Here is a 21785-nt window from a genome sequence, read left to right as displayed (position 1 = left end):
CAGTCACACAAAGGGCTCCATTCCGTTCTCCAGCATCAGCTGCTAAGTTCTGCCCACCGCAGATGAAGAATCCAGGCAGGACTGGGTTTCGCAAGGCTTTTATAGTTACTCTTCCCAAGGGCACTACCAGTCAAGGTAGTTCCAATGTTCCTCCAAGCAACATGCCATGCTAGAACTGCAACAAGCCAGGTCACTGGGCGAGGAAGTGTCCTTACCCTAAGAAGAATAACTACCAAGGTGGCCGTCAGGGACAGGTGAACCACACTAATATTGTTGATATCTCGTCAGGAGAGGTAGTAACGGCTGGTAAGTTTCTGGTGGATCAACACCCCACAGTTGTACTATTTGATTCGGGTGCTCCACATTCTTTTATTAGTCCCGCATTTGCATCCAAGTTTATACAGAAAACATACACTGTTGAGGGTGAGGGTTATTGTATTAGGGCTGCCAGTGGTACTATCCCAACCAAGCTTGTAGTTGGGGACATGCAACTTGAGATAGAGGGGCGAAATTATCAGGTTGATCTGGTAGTTTTACCGGGGCTGGGTATCGACGTGATATTGGGAATGAACTGGATGAGCAGTCATGGAGTGCTTATTGATACAACTAGAGTAGTCATGCTCAGAGATCCTTTTAATCAGGAGGGTTTTCTAGTACAGCTACCCAGGGACATCAATCTTTCTTGTGTGGCTAATGCGGTGCAAGCAAAGGCTATGGCAGACATCCCTGTCGTGTGTGATTTTTCAGATGTTTTTCCCGATGATTTGCCCGGAATTGCCCCCGGATCGGGACGTGGAGTTCAAGATAGAGTTGCTACCTGGTACCGCACCCATCTCTAGAAGGCCTTATAGAATGCCTCCCAATGAACTAGCCGAACTTAAGACCCAGTTGAATGAACTTCTAAAGAAAGGCCTTATCTGTCCTAGTTCGTCTCCATGAGGGTGCCTAGCTATCTTTGTGAAGAAGAAGGATCAATCCCTATGCATGTGTGTAGATTATAAGCCTTTGAATGCAGTCACAATCAAGAATAAGTACCCTCTGCCACGCATAGATATCTTATTTGATAAGTTGTCTAAAGCAAAAGTCTTTTCCAAGATTGATTTGAGATCTGGTTATCATCAAATCAAAATTCGGCCTGAGGATGTTCCAAAAACTGCATTCTCTACAAGATACGGTCTGTATGAGTATCTTGTTATGTCTTTTGGATTGACCAATGCCCCCGCACACTTTATGTATTTGATGAATTCGGTGTTTATGCCTGAGTTGGACAAATTTGTGGTGGTATTTATAGATGATATCCTGGTCTATTCTGAGAATGAAGAAGATCATGTTGAACATTTGCGAGTGGTTCTCACTAGATTGCGGGAACACAAGCTTTATGCAAAGTTCAGCAAGTATGAATTCTGGCTTCGTGAGGTCCCTTTTCTCGGACACGTGTTGTCCGATGGTGGAATTATGGTGGATCCCACCAAAGTGCAAGAAGTGTTGGACTGGAAGGCTCCCATCTCGGTGCACGAGGTTTGGAGTTTTCTAGGATTGGCTGGCTATTATCATCGCTTCATCCTAGATTTCTCTAAAATAGCCAAGCCTATGACTCGGTTGCTGCAAAAAGACATGAGGTTTGTCTGGACTTCCGAGTGTGATGCGACTTTTCACACCCTGTGAACTCTTCTAACTTTAGCTCCAGTTTTGGTGCAACCGGATATCGAGAAACCTTTTGATGTGTTCTGTGATGCATCAGGTACAGGTTTAGGAGGTGTTCTTATGCAGGAGGGTAGAGTCATTACTTATACCTCTTGCCAATTTTGGAAGCATGAGGTGAACTATCCGACGCATGACTTAGAACTCACTGCAGTTGTTCATGCTTTGAAGGCCTGGAGACATTATTTGCTCGGCAATGTATGCAATATCTACACTGATCATAAAAGTCTTAAGTACATCTTCACTCAACCTAAGTTGAATATGCGTCAGAGAAGATGGCTCGAGTTGATCAAGGATTATAACCTCCAAGTGCAATATCACCTTGGCAAGGCAAACGTCGTTGTGGATGCCTTAAGTAGGAAATCTCATTGCCACTCTTTGATTGAAAGTGACTTCCATTTGTTGAAACTCCTACATCCTGTAGTCCTTCATAACATCACTGTCAGTTGTACTCTACAGAGTCGAATTATCGAGCTATAGAAGACAGATTCAGGTGTGTTCCACATCAAGCGCAAGATGAAAGAGCAAGAAACCAAGCATTTTCAGGTAGATGAGAATGACGTGTTATGGTTTAAGGATAGGTTAGTTGTCCCGAAGGATAGAGAGCTTAGAAATCAAATCCTATCTGAAGCACATTCCTCAAAATTGTCTATTCATCCTGGTAGTAGCAAAATGTATCATGATTTGAAGCCTCGCTTTTGGTGGACCAAAATGAAGAAAGAGATAGCCGCTTATGTGGCTAGGTGTGACACTTGTTGTCGAGTCAAAGCGGTGCACATGAAAGCTGGATTGCTTCAGCCACTCTCTATTCTAGGTTGGAAATGGGAGGAGATAAGTATGGATTTTATTATTGGACTCCCTACTACTCAAAGGAATTTTAACTCCATTTGGGTGATTGTAGACCGTCTGACCAAGTCTGCACACTTCATTCCTATCCACATAGATTTCTGTCCAACTGACTATGCGGAGTTATACTTTAATCAGATAGTCCAACTTCATGGGATACCTCGCACTATTGTCTCTGATAGAGGACCACAGTTCACTACTCATTTTTTGGAGCACTTACATGGATTGTTGGGAACTAAGTTAGTAAGAAGCTCTGCCTATCATCCGCAAACCAATGGGCAAACTGAGCGAGTGAATCAAATCTTAGAAGATATGTCGAGAGCATGTGTCATCTCGGCTAAGGGTTCATGGGAAAAGTGGTTGCCCCTAGCTGAATTCTCTTACAATAATAGTTATCAAGAGAGTATCAAGATGGCGCCGTTTGAGGCATTGTACGGCCGGAAGTGTAGAACCCTGATGAATTGGGTTGAAGCCGGTGAAAGGAGATATTATGGAATTGATTTTGTTCAAGAAGCTGAAGAACAAGTCCGTACTATCCAAACCCATATGGCCGCAGCTCAAGCTAGGCAGAAAAGTTATGCTGATCGTCGTAGAAAACCTATTGAGTTCGAAGTTGGAGACTTCGTTTATCTGAAAGTCTCACCCATGAAGAGTGTCCAACGCTTTGGTGTGAAGCGAAAACTTGTGCCAAGATATGTCAGTCTGTTTGAAATCATTGGACAAAGTGGTAAGGTAGCATAGAAGATCCAATTACCTCCTGAGATGAGTGCTATCTTCAATGTCTTTCACGTATCCCAATTAAAGAAATGTCTTCGCATCCCTAAAGAGAGAGTTCCACTGGGGGATATCGAGTTAAAATCTGATTTGACCTTTGAAGAAAAGCCAGTCTGAGTAATTGACACTCATGAGCGAGTGACTCAGAGTCAGGTGGTCAAGTTTTACAAGGTCATGTGGAGTAATCAGGGTGGTGAACGCGATGCAACGTGGGAAAACGAAGATTATTTGAGGGACGGTTATAAGGAATTCTATCAACAATGGTACGCTTGTCAAATCTTGGGATGAGATTTTTATAAGGGGGGAAGGCTGTAACACCTCTGGTGTTTGGCTTCCACATTTGCACTTGCATTTCATAAACATGAGCATCATTCATCCATTCATGAGTTTGGAATTGTCTGAAACATGCTTTTGAAACATTGCAACATATTGTTACATTCTATGTGTGATTGTTTTAGGAAATGCATAGTGTGTAACACTCAAGTGCAACATGTGCAACACACTTTAGTGAAATAAGGTTAGCTAGTACAATGCCACAAACTCATGAAACACATGAAACATGGTTTTGAAACAGAAGTAACAAGGTCACTTGTTTTTCCTTGTTTCAATACATGTGATGCTTGATTTTGGTGTGACCAATGTGTGGTGTGGCTAATTATCCTCTTAAGCAACTTAGTTATACTTAGAAGGTCATTAGGAACAATGTTCATGTTGGTCATTTTGCCTAATTAGGTTTCCAAGTCATGGTTTGACTATTGTGGACCCCTAGAGCTCCTAGGTTTGACTGTTTAAAAAGTATAGCTTAGATTGTTTGCATGTCTGAGCAACCTAAAGGAAAGTTGTAGCAAATTTTATAAGGAACAAACTTTGTTTAGGAGCCAAGTCATGGAAATGTGCAAAAGATGCTATAAAGGGACCCACAAGTCAGTTTTGGGGTTGATTTGGAAACTCTGAAAATTTTCTAAGTGTTAACTGCATTCACCGATTACTGTGGCTGAATTTGGCTTGATGTAACTCGTGATTCTTTGAGAATTAGCTGATACTTTCTAAAGCAATGTTGTAGCCCTATCATAGCTCTACATGATTGCTTCAAGGAGATTTTGCTAACTCGCCACCGATTAGGCGTTTGAAGGTCATCAAGTAATGATGTCAAGCGTCGATGGCTTGACTGAATCGATGCTACAGTGCCGACCGGCAACAGAGCCCTGCCGCTGTGTGGCCGCCACGCACCATCGCCGGCCTGATGCCGTTGCCCAGTGTCCTCCGCTTGAAGCCACGTCCTCCTACCCTCCCTGCTCACTCTCATTCATCCTCCTTCGCCTCCTCCGCTCTAAGCAGCAGCAGCGACAGCGCGCCAGCTCCGCCATCGACGCCGAGCAGCGCCGTCGCCAATCTCACTTGCCACCGCATAATCACCGCCTCTAGTTAGCCCATGGCTCCACCATCACCTCACCTAACTCGTCCAGCACGCCATTGGACCAGTGAATCGAGGTAGTGGCCGCATTCGCTTTCCGCCGCCATCTGGACCTCGTCGGAGTGGCGCTCGTCGTGGCTAGCACTGCACGGCTCTCCTTTTCCTTCCCTAGCTTCTGTCTTGTCTTCTCCGTCACTCACCATTGCTTGTGTGATGACGTTACCATCCCCACTAGTCCGGTTAGGCCAGAACGTGGCCACACGCCACCGTGCGCCATGGCCAAGCCACCATGTGCCGTGGCTGCCTTACCTAGAGTCTGCTAGAGCTTAGGGTTAGTAGGTCAATCGATGCGAGAGGTCAAGGCGGTCACGTTGGTGCCGTCGTTGTCGCCGGAGATGCCACCATTGGCGAGCTCCGCCGGTCCCCGTCGAGCGAACCGCCATGCTCTGTTTTCGTATCGCTGACGTGTGGGCCAGCTGACATGTGGACCCCATCTGTCAGTCACTTTGAATTGAAAGCCAGTTCAATTATTTCTAGTTTTGATGCTATTTTGCAAAATCTATATCTAAGGTTTCGTAGCTCCAAATGGGGTGGTTCCAATTTTGTTAGGATCATAGTGAAGTGTAGTATTCAGGAAAAATATAACATGAACACTTGTAGTGGAAGTTGTGGATGAATTAAATTGAAACTTGAAATGTGTTTTGAAATGCATGCAAAATTGTGTAAATTATATCTTGAGTTCCTGTGCTCCAAAAATTATGACATTTTGTTCGTGAGCTACTCTTGCTTAGTAGAAGCTCTGGTAAAAATTTGAGGGTCATTGCATGTATGGTTTTTAAGTTATAGATTTTCCTTTTATCATTGAATGATCCTTGTGTGAATTTTTGTAATTTATCTATGAATCCAATGACCATGAAATTTTGTGGGGAATGTCCTAGTACCTTAAGGAGGCTAGGAAAAATATAAAATCTGTTACTTGACACTTTTCACTAGGGTTTGCTAATTATGTCATTTTAAGCTTTTATGGCTTGTCATTTTTGTGTAGGATGTTATACTTGCTCAAATGATGTGAAATTTTTATAGTAATCTACTTCGAGTATGTAGTACCTACTGTAATTTTTGTAGATTAAATGGTGTAGTTCTCATATATGTTTATCATTTCTCTTAATTAATTAAATAAATTAAGAAAGGTATTAAAAGAAATGAATTGGTGGCGAACACTTTACTTTCTGATGTTCTTGTGATATGTGTGATAAGTGAGTAGAGTTGGTTTTATCCAATTATTTGTTTGCAACATAAGTTAATAAATATTTCCTGGCATTATGTCTTTCTGGACAGTTCTCGGGACTTTACCAAGTTCCCCATGATATTTTGGTTTGCTGCGAATGTGGTGAATACAAAAGTTGTAGATAACTTATGTATCTAGCTCCTTTACAAAATGTGGTCGCAATTGGCCCAGTAGTTTAGGAGCTACAGTCGTTCAAAGTTAGATCGCAGTTTTGCTTGCTCTCTGTCTTGTTGGACCTGATTATGTGGTTCTATAAATTCGATCTGGTAAAGTTTGGAATCTTGCCTTGAGGTCTGAAAATGAATTGTAGGTAATTTCATAGGCTTTCCAAATTGTCTTGTTTCCTATCATTCGATTTGTAGATCTCCAGTTTTGGTCAGTTTACTATACCACTATATAAGTTCCTGTTTTGCTAAAATACGAATGATTGTGGGTGCTCAGTTGTAATGTTCTTGTTGGTTGTTTAGGTGTTAGCCTAACTTGAGAACATGCTTAGGTGCAGGTGCTAGGTCCTTAACTGAAGATGAGCAATTGTACATTAGGTTGTATAAACTTGGTAAGTTAAAGTGATTTGAATAGAGCTTAAGTCAGAAAAATGCGGACTGCAGTAAGCATGTGCATTCCCCGAGCATTCCTAACTTCATTCATGTGCATCCATGATATTTATCTTGCACATACATGCAATAGGTATGCCAGAGGGAGTGACGCTTCTGGAGTTCGAGGGAGCGAGCCAGGAGGAGGAGCCCGAGGTGCAGGAAATTGATGAAGCAGCCGCTGAGGAGGAGTTGCCCGAGTGCCCTGACCACCAACCATCCTCTTTCCTGAAAGGCAAGCCCCGAAGCATATTAAGTCTCCCATGTTTTACAATTATCTTGAGTATCTCTTATTGTTGATGGTGCATTAAGTATAAGAATTGGTTGGAACCAATTGTTGCATTATATATCTATCCTTGTCCAGATATCACGCATAAATCCTATTTAAGTTCAGGAACAGGTTAAATGCTTAGCCATGCTTAGTGCGGTAGAAGTTAGGTGATTTTCTATCACCTGTGAGCTTTAGGACGAGGTGGATCATGGTTGGCTATATTTGCTATCGTGGAAAAGAACCATGTTAGTAATGAATTAAGACCGGGCGGAGTCTTGTGTAGGTTTGGACATAGTGACTCCGTCTGTGTCGTTTAAGGACCGATACGCTGTACGTCCTTATGTCATGTTGAACGCAGCCTAACATTTAGCTGGCCGGATAACTCATTCTGACCGTGAAGCCTAGTAGTTCGGTTCATGCCAGGGACGTGAGCAGGGGTCGCAATCTAGATGGAAGTAAGGATATGTGGAGAGCCATTGGCGTTAGCCCAAGGGCGGGTTAAGTCACCGAGCACACATGGTAGAGTGGTTCTCTGATTTTGCGGCACTGATTGGACTCATGACTCCTGAATTATACCAAAGGTGACTTGTTTGCAACCCTGACGGGGAAGCAAGGTTTGTGTTAGGAATACCCCTCTAGCTAGATAGGAATCAATTCAAATCGCCATCTCTCATGGATAGTGAGAACTTGACTGAGCAGCGGCAATATAGATTCAATTAATTTAACGATATGGTTAAATGGATGATGATGATAATGTTGCCACGATTTATACTTGCTATGGTTATTAATGTTTGCATCTTAATCAAATGATTGCTTAGTACAGGTGCTAATATAGATGACAAGTTAATGGCTAAAAGTCACTGCTAGTTTAGGTTAAGAGTTGATCATTATTACTTATGCTTTTCTGCAAAAAGAACGTGTCAGCTAGATCCACTAAATTAAGCTATGCATGATCCTTGGTGTCATTTGTTTTGGTTTCCAATGGGTAAGTCTAGCTGAGTACATTCTCGTACTCAGGGTTTATTCCCTCTTGTTGCAGATGACCTTCTATATCAGGGCTTCTGTAAGTATTGTCTCCACCCGGTGGGTGACGAAGACTAGATCATGGGCATGATCTCTGTTTCTCTTATCCGAATGCTTTTGTGGGTTGTGATCAGCAAACCAGTATTTGTATTTGAACTCGGGTGGGTAAGTTAAACTATTTGCTTTTGCATACTTTACAAGACCTGTTTTGTAATAACGATGACTCTGAGGTGTTGGCAAATCGTCTGTGAAATGTTGTAACGTACGATATGTTATGTTGAATTACTAGGATCTTGGTTGTATGCAAGTTGGTTTGAAATCCTTCGTGGTTTCAGTTGACTACCGGGTTTATATGCGCTCAAGTGTGAGAATTTGATCGTTTTGGCGATTGTTTTTGTACTTGTGCTCTTATAAATTGGTCGGTTCTGTGACAAGGCAGCGGTGGTATGAAACAACGACGGCACAGCAGAGGCCGGCTAGGACGACTCCACCAGTTGGCCAAGCTGACTCCTACACACAGTAGGGCTAGTTGGCTTAGCTGACTCTGCCACCACCTCAGCCAAGTCGGCTTAGCCGACTTCTCTGGTTCCAACAGCTTTGGTGGCTCTGGTGTTCGTGTTTTGTGCACATTTGTTCCACAGTGATCAGAGATTGGCACCTGGAAGACCAATGAGAAGAAGAACTAGGGAGGGTTCATGAAGAAGCAATCCACCTTTGACAGGCTCATGACCAAGTATAAGCAACAAAAGGTCGATTCCTAGAATCGACCGTTAAAAAAAGAGAGTCTATTCCGTCTAAGCAAGAAGATGATAAGATCAAGCAATTGGCGGTGGTGCAACCAATAGCTCCATCTCAAAGAGTTGTTCCTCATGTATCTCGTTAGGGTCCCCTAATTTAGCCTCCGGTTATGCCACAATGGGGTCCCTATGGGGTTTGGGTGTCGTATCCTCAAGTGGCGCCTATGCATAGTCAACAAAGGTGGGGAGAGCCTGCTGGTCAAGTCTCAAGGACCTTCATGTTTAGCCGATTGAATAATTGCCAATCGAGCTCCGGTGGTGCAACTCAAGATCGCCTGATTACTTCTAGGACTCTGACTCCATTGGAATCGGGAAAGGCACCAATGCAGCAAGTCTATGTGCCTAAGAAGGTTGAGGTTCCCGTTGTTTCCCCACTGAGAGCTATGTCTCAATCAGTCGTCATAATCGGCTCCATGGAAGCTCCTGTCATTAATCATGATGGACCAATTGTAATTGAAGAAATTCTAGCATCTAAGCAAGATGAAGCTCCCAAAGATGTTGCTGGAATTGAAGAAAAGAAGCGCTCTGAAGGAGATTCTATGTATCGGCAACCCATATGGTGTCCTCATGGGTTGAATAAAACTCAAAGGCATAAAGTTGCAGCGTGCCCGACATAAGCAACAGAAGAGGGAGAAGCTTGCCAAGATGGAGGGTGAAATTCTCAACCCCGTACATGTCGAAAATCCTTTAGAAGATCAGAACACCGCTATTGCTGCTGGCCAGTCGGCTCAACTGACTTCAGAGTCGGCTAAGACTCCTATGCTGAGTCGGTCGGCTATGCCGACTTTGCCTACCCCTGCTGCCCTAGATGTGCCAGAGTCGGGTAAGCTGACTTCCCCTACTAATGCTGCTCTGGGAAGCCCAGAGTTGGCTTTAGCTGAGCCGACTCCTACTGTCTCGGGTGCCTCTGAGGTGTCCTCCGATGATTTCGCTACTACCGTTGCTGCCCTAGTTGGCATGGAGGTCCCTGAGGTTCTCAATTAGGAGATGGTTGACTATGAGGTTCTAACACCCTAGGTGTTAGGCTTGCATAATTTGACTTGCATTGCATGAGCATAAGCATCAAGCATTCATATATAAGTTTTTAAATGTCAAACATATGATTGAAACATGAGAAACATGCCTTGTTATTTCATGTTTTCTTATGAGTATGCTTATGATCATGTGTGAATAAGTGTAAGTGGTTGATGTTAGTTCCTAAAACACCTTAGCTACACTTGGGATGACTAATGGAGCATTGTTCATGTAGATCGCTTTATCTAATTAAGCTCCTAAGTGATGATATGCATATTGACCTAGGAAGTAAAATATGTAACCAATGTATAAAATGCATGTGTGACCTTAGGAATACATTAAACATGTTTAGAATGTCATTATGAACAACTTTGGTATTCATGACTAGGGCTAGTTTGGTCACTAAGTCATAGTTTTAGTGTAAGTCATCATTTGAAAGTGATATGTTTGACCTAGGTTGAACTATGTCATAGAGACTTTGAATGGATGTGTTCACTAAATCAAAGTTGTAGTATTTGAGTAGGGCAACAACTTTTGTTTTTGGGTCATAGGCTAGTTCAGCTCCTAAACTGCTTGAAAATAGCTCACAAGTAGCAAGAAAATATTGTTTTGGATTTGAAAATTTTGTCTAAGTCAAAAACGATGAATTCAGTTTGAAGTACAACACTTTAGGGCTTCGTAGATCTCTAACTATTGAGAATTTGGGAAATCTTTCTAAAGAAAATTTGTAGATCACATGTAGCTCTACGACTTTTACTAATATGGTTTTCAATAACATGCCACGGATTAGGAGTATTGATTGATCACATTTGCTCCGCCAGTCGGGTTCACAGGGGCCTGATGCCGAACGGAGCCGGCTTCAGTGGCCGACCGGGGGCAGGCCAGGCGCGCCGCGTGGTGGCCATACGCCGGTGCTGGCCCAGCTAGTTGGGCTAGAGTGGGGTGTTAAGGCGTGTGACGCCAGTGCTCACCTCACTTCACTCTTGCGACTCGCCCTCTCTCGCATATGCTAGGACAAAGCGGAGCACCGCGCCATCGTCGCCATTGCCGTGCGCCGTCATGTTCCCTCGTGCCCCACCATTGCACCTTCGGCCACCACCACACACCCACCACTCCGCATTGGTCTCCTCCATCTCCCCGACTCACTCGCACCCGCATTCGTGCTATGGTAAGCTTTGCGCCATGTTCGCTGTCGCCGCGACCGCCACCAGAGCGCCGCCATGCTCGCGCTCACTGCGGCCATGCTCCACCGAGCTATCTCGATCGCTTCTTTCTCATGTTAAGGATAGCCTAGAGTCACATCTAGCTCATGTCACTGACCACTGGCCACTGCCGCTACGCTGGCGCCAGAATGCGGCCTTCCGTCGTCGTGCATCCGTTAGCTTTGCTAGGTCACCACAGAGATGTAGCAAGCCTCACCTGAGCTTACCATGTCCAGAGCTCGTCGGAGCGCCGCCGCGTAGCTCTGCCGTCCACCATGGCCACCGTTGAGCCTACTCCGGCGAGCCTCTGAGCCAACCTTGTGTACCCATCGCTGTGGGGCGTCTTGGTAAAGTCATCGGTGGTGACCTCACTGCCGGTGAACTCACCGGTGATGAGCTAGGGCCGGTCAGCGCCGTGCTCTTCTTTGGTGTGACTGACGGGTGGGCTCCGTTGACCGTGGGCCCCGGATGTTAGTGTGTACACGCTTTGATTTTCTAATTTATTTCACAGATTTGAATGCCTGTTTCAAAAATCCATATCTCAAGCTAGGAGTGTCCATTTTTGGTGAACCAAATTTTGTTGTGTTCCTTAGAAACTGAAGTATTTTATAAAAATATGAGATGTACAGTTTCTAGTATTTTTATTAGTGATTAAAATGTATTTAGATAAATGCTTTTTGAAAGTTTACAATCTTGTAAATTATATATGTTGAGCTAGAAATGTGATAAAATTGTGATTCCAATTTTGTTAGTCTTGTGTTAACATGTTATAGCTAGGAAAAATATTAAGATTGCAGTATACTTGATTGAAATTTTATCTTTCTATTTATCTATTAATAAATGGCATTTTCTGAGGAAAATTATAGGGATAAAACTATGTAACATATTGCTATGAATTTTTTTGTACAGTAGTATGGAACTAATACAAAGCTATGAAAAATATATAATCTGTTGTTTGACACTTTTCTATAGGGTTAACTATTTTTGTTAAAATAACCCTTCCTAGCTTGTCATTTTTGCATAGGATGTTATACATGTCCAAATGGTATGAAATTTTTACAATAATCTATTGTGAGCACTAGGAAGCTACTGTAATTTTATGAGAATTTATTGTGTACATTTGGTGTATGCTTGTTATTTCCCCTAATTATTTAATTAAATTAATAAAGGCATTTAAGAAATTAAATTGTGATTGACCATGATGTTTTCTATGGTGCATGTGATGCATAGTAAATGTTGATGTTCATAGTAAGGCTTATAAGAAAGTGATTGTATGCAACTAATTAATTGTTGCTTTGTAATTCAAATAGATGGTTGCATGTATAGTTTTGGTTGTGTGTATGATTTCATATTGATAATGGCATTTCCTATAAAACTTCTTAATAACAAAGTTGTAGATAACTTACTAATATACCTTGTGTTAAATTTTCATGGTCATAGGCCTAAGGTTTAAGAGTTTTGGCTGTTAGAAGTTTGCTTCCCGAATTGTTTGCTCTCAGGACAGATTTTATTGACTGAATTGTTTTACCTATATAACTATTGAATCACCTTAAGAGTATTAAAACAAAGTTGTAGACAATTTCATAAGATTTCCAGAATGTCTAGAACCATATGATTTTGATGTATATAACTCCAGTTATGGTTAAAAGAAGTAGCTTTTGTTTGGTAGTTCGGTAAATGAATTGCAGAAGTGTTTGCTTAAGTAATAGAGAAAAGATATGCACCTACTCAGTAGAATAGGATGCACTTGTTATTACCTTAATACCATGCTGTGGAAAATACTTGTGAGGATGCATTCATCACGTTTGATCATACAATACATGTTAGCATATATGCATTCGTGATACCTTATTCCATGATCATGCATATAGGATCGACCGAGGAGATAACATTGCTAGAATTCAACGAAGAAGATGAAGGGGATCAGCAGGAGACTCCTCAAGCCACAGCTCTAGAAGAAGAGGAGCGGACTCTAGAAGAGCTCCCTGAGTGTCTAGATCACCGCCACACCTCTTTTCTCAAAGGCAAGCCCCGGAGCATTCTAAGTCTCTCAGTGTTTTACAAAATACTACTTGAGTCCTTTATGTTTGATGCATTAGGTTATAAGAGTTAATTGGAAACACTTGATGCATGGAACTACCTTGTCCAAATATATATACCTCTAACCCTATGTAGGTCCAGGATCGAATATATGCTTAGCCATGCTTAGACCGGTAGAAGTCGGGTGATTTCCTGTCACCTGCGAGATATAGGTAGATACCGAAGCACGGTTGGCTATATTTGCTATCATGGAAAAGAACCATGGGGTAATGTAAATGGAGGTCGGGTGGAGTCTATGTGTGGGTTGACTCATGTGATTCCATCTATGCCAATTAAGGACTATACCATTATTGGATCTTTTAACAAGATTGAACGCATGCCTATCACTTAGCTGGCCGGATAACTCATTCCGACCACGAAGCCGAGTAGCTCAACTCAGGTGGGCCCTGCTCTGTCAAAGTGCGCACTTTGGATGGTAGTAAGGATGTGCGGGGAGCCAGGAGTGAGCCCAAGGGCAGGGTAGTCCTGATCGTCCTGGCAGTTGGTCGTCCCTGATTGTGCGGTGCTGGGTGAACCCGCGAAATGTGGACCTGAGTTGTACCAAAGGTGACCTAAGGCTACCATGGCTGGTAGACCTAGGTTTGTGTTAGGAATAAATTCCCAGCTAGTTGAAATCGATTTGAATCACCATCTCTCTTGGATAGTGAGAAACTTGGCTAGCTCCAACCTCGTAGTAATTGTATCATAGAATGTGATGGTTCGGATAAAGATGGAATTACTACACCAGCTATGGTTACTATTGTATGCTCTTAAATGAAATACCACCTATTTGGCACAGGATAGTTGCTAATCTAGAGATGAATAGCTATAATTACCTTGATGACCAAAGTATAATTGTATAACTAAGTTAATTGCTTTTTATGCAAAATGTTGTCAAGCTACCTCCACTTATAAAGCCTTGCATAATCCTTGGAGTCAATTTATTTCTGGTTTATGACGGGTAAGTCTAGCTGAGTACCTTTTCGTACTTAGGGTTTTATTCCCATTGTTGCAGATGGTACCGTCTATCATGGCTATTGCAAGAATTTCTTCTATCCCATCATGGATGAGGATTGAGCCTTGGGCGGGCATCTTTAATAATCCTTCTACATGCTTTTGTGGATTGTGATCATGTGTTGGCACTGTATTTGAAGTATGTTGGCAAATGCTACTTTTGAACCTTAATTTGCTTCCGCTACTATCTATCGAACTTGGTTTGTAATAACTCTATTTCGTACTCTGATGAATGATCTGTATCTGTGAACTTTACGTAACATGTGACATGTATGTTGAATCATGTACGATCTTGGTTGTATGTGGATCATTTATCGAGACATGTCGTGGTACTCAACGAACTACCGGGTTTATATGGGCTCAAGTATAACAGTGCGACCGCTTGCAGACTGTCATTGTACTTGTGCTCTTATAAATTGGTCGGTTCTGTGACAGAGGCCACCCTGGAATGAGGGGAGATCAATGTGGTTATTTTGTCTACCGATTACTACATCATAGCAGATGACTCTATGGCGGAGGAATTTAACTTTGCAACGGAGAGCACTATATTTCAGAAGCCAGATGACTTCGTCAACCATCTCAAGCCTCTACATGTGAAGGGCCATATCAATGGTACACCAGTCCATAGAATGTTGGTGGACGGTGGGGCAATAGTGAACTTGATGCCATATCCGCTTTACAAGAAGCTCGGTGGCACTAATGAGGAGCTTATCAAGACCAACATGATGATCAGCGGTGTTGGAGGAGGTGCTCCCATCCCAGCCAGAGATTGGAAGTAAGACTTTGGCTATGGCATTCTTCGTCGCCGACGTGCAAGGTATCTATAATTTGATTCTTGGGCGTGATTGGATTCATGCCAATTGTTGTGTGCCATCTAGCTTGCACCAATTTCTCATCCAATGGGTGGTAGATGTTGTTGAGGTTGTGCATTCAGATTCATCAGTTGATGTTGCTGCAACCGATGCTCCTACGCTTGGGGGGCATGATGCTATTTCTTGCTTGCCTGGTAGAGACCTTTCTAGCTTTGAATTTATTAGTGTTACCAGACAAGGTTTTGTTCCTATGTCCTTGAAGCCGATTGATAATCGGCTCAATATCATCATGTAATCATTATTGTAATGGATGCCAACATTGAATGATTAAAACATCATGTTGAACAGTATCGGGCTAATAAGACCGATGCCTATGAAGCTATTGATGATTTTGATGAGCTTGATAAGTTGGGCCAAGGTTTTACGTCGGCCGACCCTTTGGAACAAGTTGATATTGGGGATAGATCTATGCCCCAACCGACGTTTATTAATCAAAACTTGGAAGCCGATTACAAAGTTGAGTTAATCGCGCCTCTCAAGGAATATGTTGATTGTTTTGCATGGGATTATATAGAGATGCCTGGATTGAGCCGAGAGCTTGTTGAGCATTGACTCCCCATTAAGAAAGGATTCAGGCCTTTCAAGCAAAACCCCCGCCAATTTAATTCTACAATTTATGATAGGATTAAAGAAGAGATTAATTGGCTATTGCAAGCAGGGTTTATCTAGCCATACAGGTATGCGGAGTGGGTCTCTAATATTGTGCTTGTTGAGAAGAAGGATTTTGGGAAGATCAGAGTATGTATTGATTTTAGAGATATGAATAGAGCTACTCCGAAAGATGAATATCCTATGCCTATAGCCGAAATGCTTATCAATGATGCTTTAGGACATCGGGTTATTAGCTTTCTTGATTGTAATGCCGATTATAACTAGATTTTCATGGCTGAAGAAGATATGTCTAAGATGGCCTTCATATGTCCTAGGTTTGTTTGTCTCTTTGAGTGGGTTGTGATGACATTTGGGCTGAAGAATGCAGGTGCTACTTATCAAAGAGCTATGAATTTGATTTTCCATGATCTAATTGGGGTGATTATGGAGTTATACATTGATGATATTATGACTAAATCAGCTGCCCACAAATCTCATTTGGCTGATTTGCATCTTTGTTTTGAGAGGATGCGCCGCTATGGATTGAAGATGAACCCACTCAAATGTACTTTTAGAGTATCGGCTGGGAAGTTCTTGGGCTTTGTAATTCATGATAAAGGCATAGAGGTTGATCCCAAGAGGATAGAAAAGATCAAGAAAGTTCAGGCGCCTACATGCAAGGACTTGCAGAAGTTCCTAGGGAAGGCAAACTACTTGAGGAGATTTATTGCTAACTTGTCTATGAAAATTATTCCTTTCACCCCCTTATTGAAGCTGAATGATGTATCTAAATTCACTTGGGGAGCAAAGCAACAAGAGGCATTTGAGAAAATAAAAGAATATTTGTCAACACCGCTGGTTCTTCGTGCACATAGAAGGGGAGTTCCTTTCAAATTATATATTGCTGCTGAAGAGAAGATAATTGGGGTTGTTTTGACTCAAGAAGACGAAGGTAAAGAAAATGTGATTGCTTATCTTGGTCACCGTCTTCTTGATCCTGAGACAAGGTATGCCCATATAGAAAAATTGTGCTTATCACTTTACTATGCTTGTGCTAAGATGAGGCATTATCTTTTGTCTAGTATATGTGTTGTTGCTTGCCAGACCGATGTAATAAAGCACATGTTATATCGGCCATTTTTTTGTGGAAGGATAGGCAAATGGGCATACACATTAATAGAATATGACTTGACTTTTGAACCATTGAAAACATTAAAGGGTCAAGTTCTTGCTGATTTTATTGTTGAACATGGTATTGATTTAGACGATGAAGTCACTTACCTTACTTTTACTCCATGGAAATTGTACTTTGATGGATCAGTTTGTAAAGATGGCATAAAAATTTAAATTTTTTCCGTGCAGGTGCAGACAAGTCGGCTAAGCCAACACACCCAATCGGCTCAGCCCACTCCCCCTCTGATCTAGCCAAATCGGGTAGGCTGACTACCCTAGTTGGCCAGGCTGACTCCACCAAGTCAACTAAGCCGACTGCTCTAGTTAGCTCAGCCGATTCCGCTATGACCAGCTCGGTCAATTCGCCCGAAAAACTACCAAATTGGCCTAACGCAACTTCCAGCTCGGTCAATACAGCCGATGCATAAAAATTTAAATTGTTTCCATGTAGGTGCAGACAAGTTGGCTAAGCCGACACACCCAATCGGCTCAACCGACTCCCCCTCTGATCTAGCCAAATCAGCAAGGCCGACTACCCTAGTCGGCCAGGCTGACTCCACCAAGTCGGCTAAGCCGACTGCTCTAGTCGGCTCAGCCGATTCGACTATCACCAGCTCGGTCAATTCGCCCGAAAAGCTACCAAATCAGCCTGACGCAACTTCCAGTGATGTTGGGGCCGATTTAGAGGATTGGAGGACTCCCTTGTTGAGATATCTACGTGATCCAAGTGCCAAAATTGATAAAAGTGTTCAATGGAGCGCTTTCAAATATGTATTGCATAATGATGAACTCTATCGAAGGACCACCGAAGACTTGTTGCTTAAGTGCTTGGGATTAGATTAGGTAAGAGTGGCTATGGGAGAAGTCCATGAAGGCATTTGTGGTACACATCAATTGGACACGAAGATGAAGTGGTTATTGCATAGAGCCAGTTTTTATTGGCCTACTATGATGGTCGATTGCTTTCATTACTACAGAGGATGCGAAGAGTGCTAGAAGTTTGGAAATATTCAGCTTGTGCCTGCTGCTATGCTTCATCCTATCATCAACCCATGGCCTTTTCGTTGTTGGAGGCTACACTCCATTGGCCAAATACATCCCCCATCTTCAAAGGGACATCGATTTGTGTTGGTTGCTATGGATTACTTTACTAAGTGGACCGAAGCAGTTCCTTTGAAGAATATGACTCACAAGGAGGTAATTGAGTTCATCACTAAGCATATTATTCATAGATTCGGCATCCCTCAAACGTTAACTACAGATCAAGGGACCTCGTTTATGTCCAAAGAGGTGAGGGAATTTGCCGAATTATATAAGATCAAGTTGCTTAATTTATCTCCATACTATGCTCAAGCCAATGGTCAAGCTGAGTCTAGTAATAAGACTTTGATCAAGCTCATTAAAAAGAAGATTGAGGAGAATCCAAGGAGGTGGCATGAAGTTTTGTCTGAGGCTCTATGGGCACATCGCATTTCAAGACATGGTGCTACAAAGGCTACTCCTTTTGAGTTAGTATATGATCATGAGGCCGTATTGCCTATCGAGGTGAATTTAGATGCATATAGGCTTGCTAAACAAAATGATCTATCAGCTGTTTTGTATCATGATTTAATGATGGATAACATCGATGATGTGACTGATATGAGATTAAAAGCTCACAAGGAAATAGAGAAAGATAAAGCTCGAGTTGCCAAAGCATACAACAAGAAAGTCAAGAGCAAATCCTTCCAAGTGAGAGAATTAGTATGGAAAACCATACTACCAATTGGATCGAAGAGCAATTAGTTTGGCAAGTAGTCACCAAATTGGGAGGGTCCTTATAAAGTGATCAAAGTCATATTCGGTAATTCTTATTTGCTAGAGACATTACAAGGTGAACGTCTCACAAGAGCAGTCAACAGGAGGTATTTGAAAAGGTACTTTCCAAGTGTTTGGCAGGAAGCCTAAGCGCTCTCCGAACAATGGCCGACACATGTATCGCCCTTAGAACAAAAATAGCCGATGTGTACATCGCCCTTAGTCGCTGAGCAGCCGATGAGATGTGTATCATCGCTGCTTGGCTTTGTTTTCTTTGATTAAGTGTTTTCAGGTTTATGCATCATTCACCTAAAAATAGGGGCATATGTTGACAACCAAAATTATCCATTTTGTGATGTTGTCAAAATATAGAACAGACTTCACCATTGTGTTCCTCTCGTTGAGACGGTCACAAAACATGTATGGAACGTCTAATTCGGAGTCTGGATGAAGGAGTTGTTCCCTCAAAAAAATCTCACCCTACCAGAACTTCTGACCCTGTCAGAACCTCTGATTTTCACTTGGAGGTTCTGAGTTTGTGCGAAAATCAGAACTTCAGACCCCCTATCAGGACTTCTAATTTTCTCCTATAAGTGCTAGCTTTGTGCAGAAATTAGAACTTCTGACCCCTCATCAGAACTTCTGATGTTCGCCTGGAGGTGTTGGCTTTGCGCGAAAATCAGAACTTCTGACCCCCTGTCAGTTTCGTAGTCCGAATCAAGGAGAGTTCAAACTCGATCCCAACTCTTCCAAACTCATGGGAAACTTGGAGATTAAGTCTTGGAGAGGTTTCCAACTGGGATAAGACCACCCCCTCTCTATATATGAGAGGATCATGGCCGATTGAGTTCCCATCTATCCAATCATCATACAAACCAATCTATCAACTCCTTTTGCCCTAATTCCCCTCTCTTAGCTCCTCTTGCTATTCGTTGAGTTTCCCAGCGAGATTCAGCGGCATCTTAGGCGGACTTGCTGGTCCTAGGAGATCCTCCATGTGCTCCTCCCTGACGGGTCTTCTTGGGAGAAGTTCAGGAGTTTTTTTGGCCGAGTACAGGCTCTACATCTGTCTCATCGGTCTTTAGATCAGTTTGATCGATTATGCCATGTTCTTGCTACGTTGCAGGTTGTGTGCAACCTCTTTAGGCGTTAAGGCCCTGCTGGTGTGATGGCTTGGAGTCATCTTCAACGTCAACATATATTTTCTTCAAATTAAACTATATGCATGACAAGAATGACACCGGTTGATAGAAAAGCAAAATTTTATGTTATAATGAAATTTTGACTCTTTGTATAGTCCGAGTGTGTATACACACACTTCACTTTGAGAACATGTTTTCTAAGTTGAAGCAAGTTTGTGAGAGAGTTGTAGATGGAGCTATGGAAATTAAATTCTTTCATCACTACTCCGTCCGGTCCATTTTATCTGGCGCACACGCATATCAAAATTTAAACTTTAAAAACTTTGACCAATAATTAGGCTAATAATTTTTAACTATTATAATACAAATTTTATATGTTTTGATTTGTAAGAAAGTATACTATCTGATGGTTATAAGTTTATAAGCATAAATAATATAATATAAAACAAATGAATGATTAAAGTTTAATATAGGAGACCATGTCAAGATAAAATGGACCGGAGGTATTTATCGTACAACTCCATTCTGGATGCATCATGCATGCACAATATCATGCAATATCAACAAAGCTAGCTAACAAATTATTTCGCGAGTCACAATCTGCGTACAAAGTTGAGAATAATTTTTCAGCTTGAACTAACAGGGAGTGCCTATTCATCACAGTCCTTTTGGATAGTCTTCTAGACATTGTAATGATCTTAACGAGAATACTATACCAAATATTTTAGAATAATTAATTGAAAAAACTTCAGCTATGTCTCAGGAATTACTTATATATAGGCTAGTCGTGCAAAGTTATCATTATCTTTTTGCGTAGGTATGAAGGACTAGTAGGCTAGTTTAACAAAGCCGTGATGTAACAAGTGCTTGCAAAATAACTGTCAAACAAATTGAACTACTTCTTTCATTGATGAAAGCAACATTTAACATGAACATTTGGCTGATTGCAACCAACACATGTGTTACAAACCAATCATTGACTCATTATTACCAGGACTCAGAACTAACAACCGAAAACTATAGCCCACACATGGCTTATAGAGAAAGAAAAATAATGACCGTGGTGCTATATGGAACGAACATATGAATCGTCCCAAGACCAAATTATTTCAAGCAAATGGACTTTAAGGTGATGAACCGTTGTAGCTGCCATCATTATAACCTGATGTGGCACCACCACTCCTCCCTGATCCGCTGCCGAACCCACCATTACGACCGCCTCCGCTCCCGCTTCCGGCGCCACCGCTATTTGCAAAGCTCGAGCCATAGGGACCATAGTTATCGCCTTCACCTTCCCCGACTCCATTGCCACCACCAAATCCGCTACCATTCCCGTTGCTTCCACCCGAGACACCCCCGCCGCCAGCTCCATTCGCATTCGCTGCCCCATTGGTGTTGGAGTTACCTGAGTCACCATGGCCTTCACCAGATGCACCGCTCGCTCCGTACCTAGACGCGCACTCGTCCTCACCTTGCCAATTGCCACCACCTTCACTGGATCCACTGACATATGCGTGGCCAGAGCTCGGGGACTGGGCACTGCCGTCGTAGGCCTCAGCATTGCCGAAGCCAGAGCCATAGCTGGTTCCGCTCCCGCCAGCTCCACCACCTCCACTGCCTTGGCCATCAGCAGTGGCGTGCTTTACCACCCTAATAGCATTGCACAGTCCAATGCTTAGTAAGACAACGAGGCCAATCGCAAAGAGCTTGCTGGAAGCCATGGTGGTCGAGGTAAGTTAGCTGATGTGGAGTGGAAGTGAAACTGAGATGAATGCTAAGCGTCGGTTTGTATGGTTATTTATAGTCATGAATCTCGGTGGCCATGAACGCATAGCTTGCATCCTTGAAGTTGACCTTGTGCAATTAATAAGAGATTTCAGAAGATTTCGTGCGTGGGTCTCATGGTCCCATTTTTTTTTTTTTTTTTGTTCTGCAGACTCAACTTGGAAGACTAGCTAGCTGATTTATTGTCTGTTCTTTAATTAACTAGTACTAGTACGCTCTCTTCTGAAGTTTTCATTGCTCAAACTTTCTAGGTTATCTGTCAACCTTCTCACCTTGATATGCGAAGTGATGCTTGGCCAGAGTTTGGTTCACTGTAGATTTTATTTACCAGACAAATTAGTAGATAATTAAATGAATATTACGATCGAGAAAAAAACTGCATATTATGAGGCTTTCTCTACAGGATCCA

At 42.4% G+C, this 21785-nt stretch overlaps 1 protein-coding gene across 1 annotated transcript; it reads right to left on the bottom strand.

The window, feature by feature from the left end:
• Positions 1-20715: 20715 nt before the first annotated feature.
• On the bottom strand, positions 20716-21312 carry LOC136538343 (glycine-rich cell wall structural protein 2-like). The gene has a single exon (XM_066530319.1). It carries the CDS (start codon positions 21310-21312, stop codon positions 20716-20718), a length of 597 nt encoding a protein of 198 aa, XP_066386416.1.
• Between the last annotated feature and the right edge of the window lie 473 nt (positions 21313-21785).

Source organism: Miscanthus floridulus, chromosome 2 (assembly GCF_019320115.1).
Source record: "Miscanthus floridulus cultivar M001 chromosome 2, ASM1932011v1, whole genome shotgun sequence".
NCBI lineage: Eukaryota > Viridiplantae > Streptophyta > Magnoliopsida > Poales > Poaceae > Miscanthus > Miscanthus floridulus.
Note: the sequence above shows the minus strand (reverse complement) of the source record. Positions and strands in the feature narration are given on the sequence as shown.